Source organism: Thermobia domestica, chromosome 5 (genome assembly GCF_964235325.1).
Source record: "Thermobia domestica chromosome 5, izTheDome1.hap1.1, whole genome shotgun sequence".
NCBI lineage: Eukaryota > Metazoa > Arthropoda > Insecta > Zygentoma > Lepismatidae > Thermobia > Thermobia domestica.
The window spans coordinates 28,237,968-28,252,343 of NC_137458.1; the positions used below are offsets into that span (position 1 = coordinate 28,237,968).

At 36.6% G+C, this 14,376-nt stretch overlaps 1 protein-coding gene across 3 annotated transcripts in view; it reads left to right on the plus strand.

The window, feature by feature from the left end:
* The window catches only part of LOC145685815 (endoribonuclease Dcr-1-like), a 166,323-nt gene that overhangs the window by 130,478 nt on the left and 21,469 nt on the right, over nucleotides 1-14,376 (plus strand). For all 3 annotated transcript variants that reach the window (XM_081758387.1, XM_081758386.1, XM_081758385.1), the window contains exons 20-23: nucleotides 856-2,735; nucleotides 5,174-5,405; nucleotides 6,977-7,197; nucleotides 12,071-12,236. In XM_081758387.1, the coding sequence (XP_081614513.1) occupies nucleotides 856-2,735; nucleotides 5,174-5,405; nucleotides 6,977-7,197; nucleotides 12,071-12,236 (2,499 nt within the window). The remainder of the gene's footprint in view (nucleotides 1-855; nucleotides 2,736-5,173; nucleotides 5,406-6,976; nucleotides 7,198-12,070; nucleotides 12,237-14,376) is intronic.

Genomic DNA, 14,376 nt, shown 5'->3' on the forward strand with positions numbered 1-14,376 from the left:
CCTCAGACAACCACAACCATGTTCAAGGTACCAACCATATGTCTAAATTGCTATTATGCTTTTAGGTTGCCCTATTAATTAAAATATGTGAGTGTGTTTTCCCCTATTATTCTGATTTGCGAAATTTCATAGAACTTCAGCCTTAGACGGTACACTAGAATTGCGTGGTAGAAAGTATTATTGAAACACTATTGACCACTATACTGAAAAATGTTTCTTTACAAAAACTTTGGATTTAAACTGTTGTAAATTCAAGACAGTCAAATGGTAAAGAATCCTAGTCTTACATAACGTTTCTACACTAAATACAGCACGTTCGAATCAGCAAGAGTGTAAGGATGTTTTCTTTTAATCTTAAAAACAAAATAATGCGACAAAACGTTGGATGTCAATGTAACAGTCCCCCGTCCTGTTAACAGATGGAACTGTTGAAGTTTAATTATCTACATATGTGTTTTGTTCCTATATACGTGTTCCCTCTTATTGTTGGTTCCGTAATATTAAAAAGAAGTCACATAGCACATGTAAGATATGTAAACGAAATCCTGATTAAAAATAAAAAATAACAAACAAGTTCGAATTACTGTGTATTTCTTCATATGAATGGCAATTACAACAATTTGTCGTTTTTTTTTTTTTTTCCCTCCAAAAGTCTAGGAAATCATTTACATTTTTGCTGTTAGGAACTGGAAAACATGCTTGAATTTTAGAAAGGTGCGTGTTTTCATGGTAAAAAAAAAATTAATAGGTCTGTCTGACTCAACATATTTCTATTGAAAATAATAAATAAATATCATTATGTAATTTTTCAGTTTTATTTATTATTATTTATTTTATTTATGTTTTTCTCCATAGATTTCAAATGGCCACCATTGGATTTTGGTTGGAGTCTGGCTGATGTGTTGAAAAAATCGAAAGAAAATAACGCTAAGAACGAAGAGGCAAACCAAAATAGTAAAAGCAAGTCAGTGGAAGGGTCAAAAGAGCAGAAAGTTCCTAAAAGTGCAGACGCAGAAGAAAGTGGAAGCGACGATGATGACAGTGATGATGAGGACGATGAGAGTGATTCGAAGAAACAGAAAGATGCAGAGAAAGAGCGTAAGAAAACTGCAAATGAGATCATTACTGAGGAAGAAAAGAAATTACGGGGTGGACGAGAGGAATCGTGGATGGAAATCGGAACGTGGTCGAATGAAATGGCTGATCAGTCGCCGCCGATGCAGTTTGAACTCGATGATTTTGATCCGAATGTCGCTCTGCCTGATAACCTCACTATGGTAGACAGCGCATATGACCCGGAACTCGTTGGATTTGGCAGCAGTGATTGGGGGACAGGTATCCAGGAGAGAAGAGATAGAATACGCTATGGGTCTCCAAGCAGCTGGATGGGTAGCAAGCGAGGATTTTATGGTTTGGAACAAGATCTGGAAGGAATGGAAACGGACTCTTGCAGTGAAGGTGATGAATACGAACGCTCGGATAGTGAAAGTGACCTCAGAAGTGGCCTTCGGATCGAATTTAAAAGTGATAATGTGGCAGAAGCAGTGGAAGAAAATGAATCACAAGATCATGGATTCCACAGTGGAGATGTTTCTCATTCATCGGATGAATTTCCATGGAACTGGGATGAAGAAGCGGATGATATTACAGTCAGTCATATAGAAAAATTCGAAGAATCGACCGTTCAGAACAAGCATAACATTTTGAATGGTAAAATGCTTCTGAAAGTGGACCAGGAATTCGTAATAAAGAAAAATGCTGATGTTGAAGTGGATAAGAGCTTAGTACAAGTAGACGAAGAACGAAAATCTCTGATTGTAAGTTTGCTTCAAAACCCTTCCCTAGACTCAATGTTCCAACCTGTTGACAATGTTCAGGAGGTGATATCAACTACCATAATTTCTGTAAACGGTACGTTCGATCCTTTCAGTGACATGGATATGGAAGAGGATATTATTAAGAAATTTAGCTTTGACGCCCAGCCAGATCTGGATGGACATCCAGGACCTAGTCCTGCAGTTATTCTGCAGGCACTTACAATGTCAAATGCGAACGATGGCATTAATTTAGAACGTCTTGAAACAATTGGAGATTCATTCCTTAAGTATGCGATTACGACTTATTTGTACTGCACATACGATAACATACATGAAGGAAAATTGAGTCATTTGAGGTCGAAGCAAGTAAGTAACTTAAACCTGTATCGATTGGGACGGCGTAAAGTGTTTGGTGAATGTATGATAGCTACAAAGTTTGAACCTCATGATAATTGGCTTCCACCATGCTATTATGTTCCGCGAGAACTGGAACAAGCTCTGATTGAAGCTGGAGTCCCAGCTAGCCACTGGAATAGGGCGGACTTACCTGCACTGAAAGACTTAAGCCGTGACGAAATTTGTCAGCTTGTCAAGGAGAGAGGTGAACGATTACGTGGGGAGATAAATTCTCCAACCCAGAGCCTAGAAGACTTACCATGCTTTATACCGTACAATTTAATAACGCAGCATAGTATTCCAGACAAAAGCATAGCAGATTGTGTGGAGGCTTTGATTGGTGCGTACCTGATATCATGTGGTCCAAGAGGAGCTCTTCTCTTCATGGCGTGGTTAGGCATTCGTGTCTTACCGCGCGAAGAGATAATCATTAGCAAAAACCAAACAGAAGCAGAGAATCGATCTGTTGGAAGTCTTCAACCATGTCCCAAAGGAGATGACGTGGAGGAGATATGGACGCAGGTACGTAAGTCTTTTTTCTCTTTTGTCTTATACTGGAAAACGTATTTTCTTTATTTGTTTCCTTTTCTCTAATCAACTTCATCTCTTTTCGCAGACCTTGATTACGGATTTAATTACAGCCTTTATTCACACCCGTCCACACGACTGAAGATGAGCGTAATGTAATTTCATTGCTACCGAAAGGGTTAAAGTCGGTCTTGTCCACACACACACACACTTAACATTGGGCGCATAAAATGTGTATAGCCCAAACGTCTCCTCCGATTTAAAAAATTCCTTCACTTTAGATTGAAAGCATTATATTTGAAGCCTATATAGATATATAAATACCTAGGTATATAAATATATATATTGTAATGTGTTTTTTAGTTGTAACAAATTTTCGAATAGTGAAGTTTATTATTAACAAGGAAACATAACTTTGTTTCCCAGGCGCCTGAAAAAACCTTGAAATCGGCACACTGTTTTACGCCTGAACAGTTATGTAATGTACCTACATGTGCATACAAAAAGTTTGTTCGCCCCCTCCCCTTCCCTACTGTAATCTGCGTGTCCAAGTTATAAATGAAAACAATGTATATAGTACATGGTTATAGCTCTTCTCCATAGATGTGACCTTTCCCTCGTTAGGAACATGATGTATACAGCACGTGTAAATGCTTTCCTTTATCTTTTGTACCCACTTGCCGGAAGTATGCCTTTTCGTGTTTTAAATGCAGGCAAAGTACAGTTCATGTTTATAACTCCCCTCCATAGAAGAGCAGTCTACATGGACATGACCTTTCCCTCTTTGAAAACATGCTGTGCACAGGCCATGTAAATGTCTTCTTTCATCCTTTGTACCCATTTTTCATTTATTAAAAATTTTTTTTATTTATTTAAGAATCACCAGACAGAGCTTAGAGGCCACTTTATACTGGATATCTAACAACAACAACAACAATGGAAAGGATTTGGGAAGGTATTGGCCAAGGCCTATTTAGTAGGTACTATCCCGGCATTTGCTTGGTAGGACTGAGGAAAACTTGGAAAACCCCAGTCAAGATGGACGTCAGCGGAGATCGATCCCACGACCTCCCGAATGCAAAGCCAACGCTCTACCACTTGAGCTGCCGCGATGATACTTCTACAAGTCAACACAGGCTCATCGAAAAAGAAAACAGGCACCTTTCCATGTAAAACTACATGTTCTTGTGTAAAAACATATGCTTTCCATGCGACTCATTATACATGCAGTTCCAGGCAATGTTTTCTTCAAACTTTTTACAAGAGTTACCAAATTTTTACACATTAATTCCATCCATTTCACAAGTTTAGTGCCTGATATTACCTTGAAAACTAGGGATAGAAACTAAATGTAATTTTGCTTTGATGTTGTTGCACGTGACTGAAGTTTTCGAGATTTGTTTATTCACTTAAGGCTAATTCCATAATAGTACTGCGAATATCTTATGGTATTAATTTTTCTCTTATAAAATATAAAAGATTTCATTTTACGCAAATTGTACTATATCTATCTATCTATCTATCTATATATATATGTAAATGTTACTTTATGTTTGTGTGGTTGTTGACTTTTCTAATGTTTTTAGGCACTTTCTTTTCTGCGGCCGTCCTCAGGGTAGTTCTACTTACAAAAAAATGTGACATAAGTTCGTTATATTCTCTTCTTTTCCTTGTGTACCTAATTAATGTTTTCATTTATTGGAAAACGCTGTATTTAAATTATAACCGCCTCTTCTCGACCATGCTAGCTCATTTTATTCACTGTTGCCAGGTTACATTTCCACAGTGATGCATAAGGTTATACGCACCAAACTTCTTTTACACTATTAGACAAAATATCTAACTTAATACTTCTGCATTTTTCTGATATTGGCGGATGGGTGTGTAAAGTGCTTTAAGTCAAAAGTTAGTGTTTTAGACAAGTCGCATTTGAAAGTTCAAATATAAATCCAAAAATCCGGTTTTGGGTTTCAGACATAAATCAAAAAAATAGTCCTATTAACATGAAGAGCTACAATAACTAATCATTTTCCCAAAACCAGATTTTGGATTTATGCCTGAACTTTCAAATGCCATTTCTCTAAAACACTATTTTTTGACTTCACGCACGTTACACCCCCCCTCCTCCTCCTCCATTTTTTAAAGCGAAAAACTTTATATGTGCCAAGTTGAAAGTGAGCTAATGAATCAACTTTTCATTTCTGTATGTGACAATATGGACATACGGAACCTGGCAACAATGAACAAATTAAGATTAGCATGTTCTAGAAAAGAGGATCATAATTTGTATATATTGGACTAGTCAAATAATGACACAAACGCAAGGTAACAAAATTTTATTTCTGATTAATTCTATGGAAACATGTATACATTGGAAGAGTAGGCAAATGAAAATTAAAATTCGACTGTCAAACTTTTTATTCTTATTCCAGATACGTTACGGGTGTTTAAAAGCGCCATCATCACCATTGTTGAGAAATGTGCCAAATCCTGAAGGAGAGTTGGAACGACTGCTGGATGGCTATGATGCATTTGAGAGAAAAATTGGATACAGATTCAGAGACAGAAGTTACCTTCTACAATCACTGACGCATGCTTCCTACTTTCCTAATAGACTTACCGATTGCTACCAAAGGCTGGAATTTCTTGGCGATGCTGTTTTAGGTAATCGTTACTTTACAAACGTACATATGTGAATTATTTAAAAAATGTAGTTGAAACCGTTCGTAGTCAGTCACTGTGCATTTCATAAGAGAAACTACCTGAAGTGATGGTTTGTCATGTTTAGCAGAAATGAAAAATAACACGTCAAGTATATGGTTTAGGAAGGTCATTACTGTGAATTCGAATCACATGAGTTTTGATATATTTCTCCTTCGAAAGTCGTCTCTGAGCGTATTTTTCCAAAACCTAGACATAGCATAATCACATCAAAATACTGTGGGTATAGTCTGTGCGGTAGAACCACCCCATCTCATGAATTTTAAAATGCGTAACACCTTTCCTTTATCCCTCACAGTATGTTCCACAAAACCGTTCCATCGCTTTTTTTCTTTCTTTCTTTTTTTTTTTTTTTTTCCTAAGTTCAGGAATTAAATCTTGGCATCCCACAGTTAAGCCAAAGTAGGCGGATGATTATTAAAATTGAACGATTGTGAAAGAATTGGTGAAATAAGAATATGATAGGTAATTGGAGAATCCCGAGAAAACCCATGGACACAGTGTTGTTCATTACAAACTTACTTAACCTGAAACCACATTGCCACGTTAAATAAATCTTGTAGCTGCCATAAAAAAAAAAAAAAAAAAAAAAAAAAAAAAAAAAAAAAAAAATGCAACCCGATCTTTCTATTTACTCTTTACATGTTACAACTTCTTGAAAGCAAGAAAGGTTTCTCCCCATATGCAGCACTGCACTCTAATGGACAAACAGTGGACCTCCTCATTAAAAACGTGTATTTTGGCGCACTTCCCCTCCCTGCCCAAAAGAATCCGTTGTTTCGGAAGCGGCGAAACTGGTTTTTCTTTTATGTCAGCGGGAGGGCGATAGCAAGTAGCAAGCAAGACGTCCCAGAAAGTTGCGCATCGTTCAACTCCTTGCAAGATGGAAAAAAATGTTTTATGACCCTTTCAAGACTATGTGTACACGGTGAAATATGGTAGGGTTTCAAGACTTTTTTTTTTTTTTTTATGACAGCTACAAGTTCTTCTAACGTGCCAATGTGGCTTGAGATCAAACCAGGAATTCCTCACACCAGAGTTATTAAGAGCTCTACCACTGAGCCACCGTGTCTTCCTTTGGATACTTCTAGAAATGGTTGTATATGAGCCTAGAAATGGTTGTATATGAGCCTAGAAATGGTTTTATATGAGCCTAAAAATGGTTGTATATGAGCCTAGAAATGGTTGTATATGAGCCTAGAAACGGTTGTAGATGAGCCTAGAAATGGCTGTATATGAGCCTAGAAATGGTTGTATATGAGCAGTGAAACATTTAGCCTTTAGGAGTCCTCTGTACTAAGTGATCGAGACTGACTTTACATCAATTCAGCAGTTATAGACTGGATTCGTGGATAAAAATTTCTAAACGGTATACCTGGGTAATAATTTTAATTTTTAACATAGAATCGTGGGAAGAAATAACTGTCTTCTGTGGGAACTAGAAACAAAGATATACTTTATTAACCTTTTTTTCTTTTCCTTTTTTCTATATGGTTGTAAATTTTCGATTTCAGATTACCTGATTACACGACACCTTTATGAAGACTCTCGACAGCATTCCCCAGGTGCTCTTACGGATTTACGATCAGCGTTGGTAAACAACACAATCTTTGCATCATTGGCTGTGAGATTCGGGTTTCACAAGTATTTCCGCCACCTTTCTCCAGGATTGAATGAAGTTGTCGATCGGTTTGTTCGCATTCAGGAAGAAAATGGACATTCCATAAGCGAAGAGGTTTGTAAGCTACATATTAAGAATCCATATTAATTGATTTCGTATTACGGTTGAGGGAAAACAGAAGCATACAGAGATGATTATTTGTAATAATTGGTGTTATTTATTGCACAACGTACGTCAAGTACGTAATGTTTGAAAATTAACTGTGAAGTGGCTGGAATATTATTTTTTTCTGACTATTTTATATATATATATATATATATCGGGTGTTCTAAAAATGGCGCCTACGAACCACAGAGCATTATTCTACAAGTCAAAATAAAGCAATATATATATATATATATATATATATATATATATATATATATATATATATTTGTATACCTTCCGAATCCTCGTCTGGAGACACGAATTGCACTATGTGACATCGTCGCAAATAAAGAACCATAGATTAGATCTACCAATCTATCAAATAGTTATATCGATTCTTTCCAGATAGCAGCTAAAATCGATATTGATTGACACTTGCATCACGTATTAGTGTAGCAATCGATTCAACTGCTTGTTGTATTCGTAGAGTAATATTAATGGCTCCAAGTTAATCTGTGACATTGCCACATTGTGAAATTTTGATTTCCCATAGCGGCTGAAGGAAGGCCCGGAGAGCATACCATCATATTACATTCTCGGTTTATTTTGGCCTGTAGATTAGTGCTCTGTGGTCCGTGGGCGCCATTTTTTAGAACCCCCGATATATATTATTTCATTATTTTGCAATAACAAAATAGAGCTCCATAGTTCTCTTCTTACAGATAGACCTCATTAGTTATCTCATTTTAGATCTGCAAGTACAGAAAATAAAAACATTGCATTTGTAAGTATCTAGCAACGATTGTCTTAATGAGACATAACGTAGTTTCTATTATGGCCCATTTCACCTTTAATTGTAGGTCCACGTTTCATATAGCATAGGTGCTGAAAAGGAACGCTAAACTTCAACAGACAATATGGCTTATCTTTACATTATGTAAATAGGAGAAAATTTGTTTAAGATGTAATACGAGCCAAGCCCGGGAAGTAGGTACAGGTTTAAAAATAAATACTAAAACAGATTTGTTCAAGCCAGAATTTATTTTTACGTGAAAGAGCACACCTTAAACTTTTTTTCGATGTAGTTTCCACCAATTCTTAAACACTTGTCATAGCTGGTGTCAAACTTGTCTAAACCTTCCTTAAAAAAAGCATCCTGCCCGTGAAGACAGCCATAAGTCCACAGCGTTTTTTTGGAGTTTTGACATTTGTCCCCACTTCATTGAACTCCTCACCCACTTTCACACCATTTCATCACTCACTGAATTTTCACCGTAAATCTATACAATTTGACGATGAATTTCGGCCGGCGCAAACAGTTCTTTCATTCAAAAGCCAGATAACAGACTGAATCTCAGAGTCAGTGGGTTCAGCATTTGTTTTAAACATAGTAAACAATCACAGGACACAGTATACTCGCGAGTAAGTCAACCGTACTGACATCAGGCAATGAACCACTGAAACTAGCACCCGTGCGTGGAGAGCTGACATTAGCACTGCGGTGGCGTTTAAACGAAACGGTGCATACCTGCCGGACACTGGGATGATGTTTTGTTGAGGAAGGTTTGGATAGGTTGGTCACCCGTTCTGATAAATGTTTGAACATTGGAGAAAACTATGTCGAAAAATAGTTGGTGTCCTCTTTCATGTAAAAATAAATTTGTCTTGAACAAACCTCTTTTAGTATTTTTTTTTTTTTCAAAACTGTATTTACTGTCCGGACACGCCTCGTACTATTACTTTTTTTTTTTTTTTAAATGTTCTTCCAGGACACACTTCGTCTAGCTATTCTATTTCGACTAAGCTTTTCCTGCTGGCTTTGTGGCTAGCGCGCGCGTCTTTAATGCATTAGGACCTTGGTTCGATTGTTGGTAGTAGAGCCTTGAAATTCGGACAAATTATGGTGGTTCGAGTTCCACCTTACACTGTAGGTCCATTTCTCGTATAACCTCCGGTGCTGAAAGGAAAGCTAAACTTCAATATCCATCCAGCTAACCAAATTCACTGAAACCAATTTGCTGTAGGTAACCCTCAAGATTACTCTATACAAGGCTAGAGTCAGACACTCCTTTCTTTTCCTCGGGAGTAGTGTACAAACTATGACGTCAGATGGCGACAACTAAACGGACACACACTTGTACACAAACACATAAAATGAGAAACATGTGTTGGTCGAAAAAAAGAAAAAAACAATTTGTGTTAGTTTATTTTGTGACTATGTTGTGAGCTGTGTTTTACTATGCTTATTGTTCTGATTATTTATTTATTTGTCAATACTGAGTGACGTCTATTAAATAAAATGCCGTCTGGGTGTGTAGTTGTAATTGTGAAAACAACAGCAGAAGTTGCAGTGAAAAAGCGTTACATTGTCTCTGCGGGATAGATATTAAGACGCAGACGTGAAGACAGTTTTAAACCTTAAAATACTTGAATTCGTTCTACTCATTAAGAAATTTAGTTTATCTGCAAGGTTCCTACTGGTCAAAGAAGTCAGGGAAAGCTCAGGGAAAATTGTACAGGTCAGGAAAGTTCAGGGTAAAAGACTACATCAGGGAAAGTCAGGGAAATTTCATAAAATATATGTTTTCTATCATTAATTGTATACCAATTTCCGTTTAGCCAACCATTATAATGCACGTTATTCAGATTTTTATGAAAGGTAAGTAGAATGTACGTATGAGCAATCGATTACTATTTGTCTCTATAGAATAAATGTTCTCTCATAAATATTCACTGTTATTTATTCCTTATTTATGTGGCAACGTCATCCGACACCTGTCTTGGAAGTCAGAAAATTTCCTGCCAAAGGTCAGGGAAAATCAGGGAGAAGTCATGGAAATAGATTTCCCCAGATCAGTAGGAACCCTGATCTAACTCCTTTATATATTTTTGCTGCCTGTCCGTCCGACAAACAAACAAACAAAACAAAAAAAAAAAAAAAAAAGAATTAAATTGAATTAGATTAGACTACGCTGGAGTAGATTAGACCATTTAATAGATCACTGTCAATTTTGGCCAGGATGTAGAGGGTCAAAACTTAATAACCGAATTCAATAATAGAAGTGATATTCAAACCGGAAGTGACGGAAATAAACCATTTCCGGTTTTAATGTGTTCGTTATGGAGAAAAAAACGGTAATAGATAACGAGAAGCGGTTTCTTGTAATGCATTAAGCATCCTAAGAATACATTTCAGCTTCATCTTTAACTTTCTACTAAAACCGGAAGTAATACAAATCCACTACAACTTCCGGTTTCAATATTAATCTACATAGGACAAAAACGATAAGCGATAGTGAGTTTTTTTTTATGAGTCGATGTAGCGTTCTAAGGATAGGTCTATTTTTTTCTCTTAAATACTCTTTTCAAGCCGGAAGTAGTCGAAATCAACCACTTCAGGTGTTATCGTCAATTCCTGTAGAGTAAAAACGGTAATAGTGAGAAGCGTTTTTCTGTAATCAAGCCATAAAATACATACCATCTCCATCCTTAACTTTCTACTAAAACTAGAAGTGATGGAAATCTGTTATCACTTCCCGTTTCAATATTGAGAAAACATTCGATATACACCAAACTCTGTTACGTGGTGTACACGTGACATTGTTACTCGTTTCTGTAATGATGATTATGACCTAGGTATGTGGCTTTCTTTGGAAGGTTTAAGAAATTCTGAATTATTGTATGTTCAAGAAACAAAAGAGTATGATGAAGCTTCGTGGCCGTCATTTCTGCTTAGAAGTTTTCCTGTACACCCTTGAAATTAATTTTATGAAAATATAACGGTAATGTTCATTAACGAATTTTTGCAATGTGATGACCCGACATCATGTTGACAAGGAGAAAATATGTAATAATGCTGTCTGAATTGATATCACTCCACTTACTGCATGTGCCTTTTTTGTGTAATCGAGAGTTTTCTATGGTAAAAACTATTATTAGAACTAGGGTTTGGCACATTGACAAGGTTAGTTCATCAGTCCACGCTCAACAAAAGTAAACGATGAAAGTTACTTAAGTAATCATGCAATGAGGCCTACATATCAGGCATTGAGGGAGAGGGTAACTTCCGTAGTTTATTTTCTCACACAAGAGTATTGGTCTTTAGTAAAATAGTTCTTTAATCTTAGGTATTTTTTGTAAGTGTAATGTGATTCATGTTTCTTACACAAACTACTTTCTTAGAGATTTGTTAATTACTTGTCATTTATTCATATGATAGAATATGTATAGAACTGTTTAAATAAAACAGTTGATGGAGGGTAACCATCGTCTCCGTCGTCCCCTAGCATATCGTATCCAGTAGTTTAATAAAAATTAAACTAAATATGGTGAAATAAATAAATATTGTTATAATACTCAAAATAAGAAGTTTTTTGTTTTCTCCCCACTACTTTTCTTTCACCCAGAATCTTAGTTCTTTTCATTCCCCCCATAGAATTGTAAAAGATTACAAAACAAAACCTATACGTTATTGTAGTCGCGGGAAATATATTCCGCAAAAAACTGTGTATCAAAGATCTTTGCCAAAGACTGCAATGCGGATCTCCCTGTTGTCTTGTCGCCATACAGCGTCACGAATACGTCGGTCACGTGACAGAGTATATCCCCAACCTCTTGTAGAATAATCTTGAGTGATCCTATGGTACAAAGCCTTGGGCTATTTAAAGGGAGGGGAAGAACAATGTTCGCTAGAAACATTAGCTAGTTTTGATTTCCAAACACCAATTTAAGATTTAACATACATTTAATAATATAGTTTCAAGATAATGATAAATGATAACCAGTTAAACAGAATACTGAATAATTGTAAATAATTGAATATCTGCTTTTTGTATTTCAGTATTATTTAATCGAAGAGGAAGAATGCGAAGAAGCCGAAGACGTTGAAGTTCCAAAAGCTTTAGGTGATGTATTTGAATCGGTGGCAGGAGCTATTTTCCTGGACAGTGGAATGTCGTTGGATGCTGTGTGGAGAGTATATTATCGAATGATGAAGAATGAAATAGGTAAGTGAAGTCTAGTCTGAAGTACATGTGCTACGCGTCTAATATATGTTGCGAACGGCAAGGTTGCTGTGTTTAAAAGTAACGTCAGTTTTATGATAGTGTTGGTGAAAAAGTTGAACTTATAGGTGCTACATGGGTTGACATGACTCCCAAAGATCACTGTTTGGAGGTATGCAATTCTTTGTGTATATGGAATAACTTGGAAGATTTCCAGCATCAGATTGTCACTTCTAATAACATATAGATCTTCTGCGACAATGGTCAGGACAGTGTGTGGCTCATGATCAATGTCCAGAACAGTGTCCCAAGCCCCCCCCCTCCCCCTCACAGAAGTTGTTGTTGCTATTATGGGGAGTGTGATCCATTCTCTGTCGAAACAAAACCATCAGTGTGGATCGTTGTAGTCCTGAACTCCATGAAATGCTTTCCAAACTTGTCTACAAGCATCCAGAAATATTTAAAAGACATGTTATTGTCGTGTTACATTACATGTAACTGCACACGGGTGTCTGGGGTGGACTTTTATAGCTCAAAATTCAAGCCCCTTAAAATAACGATGGACGTGTTTTTGCGTTTTCTCATATTCGCAATCGTTTCGAAGATACAGGGGGTGGCAAATTTTAAATGCACCACCCTGTATATATTCATTTAAAATTTTTACCGAACGGTCCAAATGCAAACGAAACACAACACTTGTCAAATACACATTTTAAAACCAATTTCATAAATGTGGTATCTACAAGAAAATATAGATTTTTTTTATTGTTTTATTTTTTTATTTTATTTTTATTTTTATTTTTATTTTTTTTTAAGCTTCTGCTCTAACAGAATGCAAGCACCGTTGATATGACCCATATTGTAGGGTGTAGTGTCACAACAAATTGCCTGCACGAATATTACCAAGTTCCATTCTTCAAGCGAATGAACTATAATAGAAGCAATATGTTCTACTCTTGATGATGACAAAATGGGAACACCAATTAGCCTCTCGTGACCATCTCCTGTAATAATTATTGTTAATCTGTCGACAGTCTCTCTGTCAGTCAAATTCGGCAGTAGTTTTCCGTCCCATTGCACAACTAACGCACTTGATGCACTCCGAAATTGATTTTTGTGGTCCTGTGTAACTTTGCTAAGCATCGGCATGAAAAACCTATTTATCACTAATTCCTCTACATTACGGCCTAATGGTTCTGCCGTCGCTGTCAGAATATGTATTGCTGCTCTATCGGTGAGCTTGTATCGATCAAGATCAGCAACTAGTCTTGGAGTAATAAAATTAGTTTCTCCTTTTTACATCTCTTTCAGGGTCCGGGCACACACGCATCCATTTTTACATTTTCTCTAACATTCTCAATTGGGTTTTCGTCTTCATTACTTGAACTGCTTATCTCCATGTCTTTTGGTGTATAAAGTACAAACAAATCATTTTCAGAAGTGCATTTTCTTTTGTGTTCCTCCTTCTTTTGAAGCCGTGCATATCCCTTTTTGTTCTTTTCGCGCCAAACTCATGTCTTTACCAAGCGTGTTACTAGGTCGTCCCTTCTGTCTGAGACAAAAGAAACTATTTTCCTTGATTTTAATAATATCTAGAGCATTAGCATGGGCTATATCAAATAAATCAGGCAAGATATTTGAGAAGGTTTCTTCTTTTTGCCTTTGCATTTCACTCGACCTTTTATTGTTCTTCTGTAATGTTCGCTATTTCTCATACAATGCAATTAGCTTGTCTACACTGCGTTGAGTATCCTTTACCGGGATCCTTGCCTTTTGCCAAAATACCTCAGTATCTTTAACAGCTAATCGTGCACTTTCCCTCACTGTCAGATTTACCGTTTTTAAGTTGTAGAAAAAGACACTCAACACTTGCTTGTTTGATGGTAACTTACTTCCCATAATCTGTTCACTGGCACTACCAATTAAATAAATTCATTTTCTACTCATGGTTGTATCCGCAGCTTGCATTTTTACATTAAAACTCGCTAGAAAATTGACATATTCAGCTGTTAACCCTGAAAAATGAACTTAAATAACCCTTTCCTCTGTAGCATGCAAATACTCAAATAGAGGCAGCAAAAATACTGCAAGCAAACAAAACTCTTTGCCTACAAAATTGAAGCACGTTAAACAAAATTGAAGC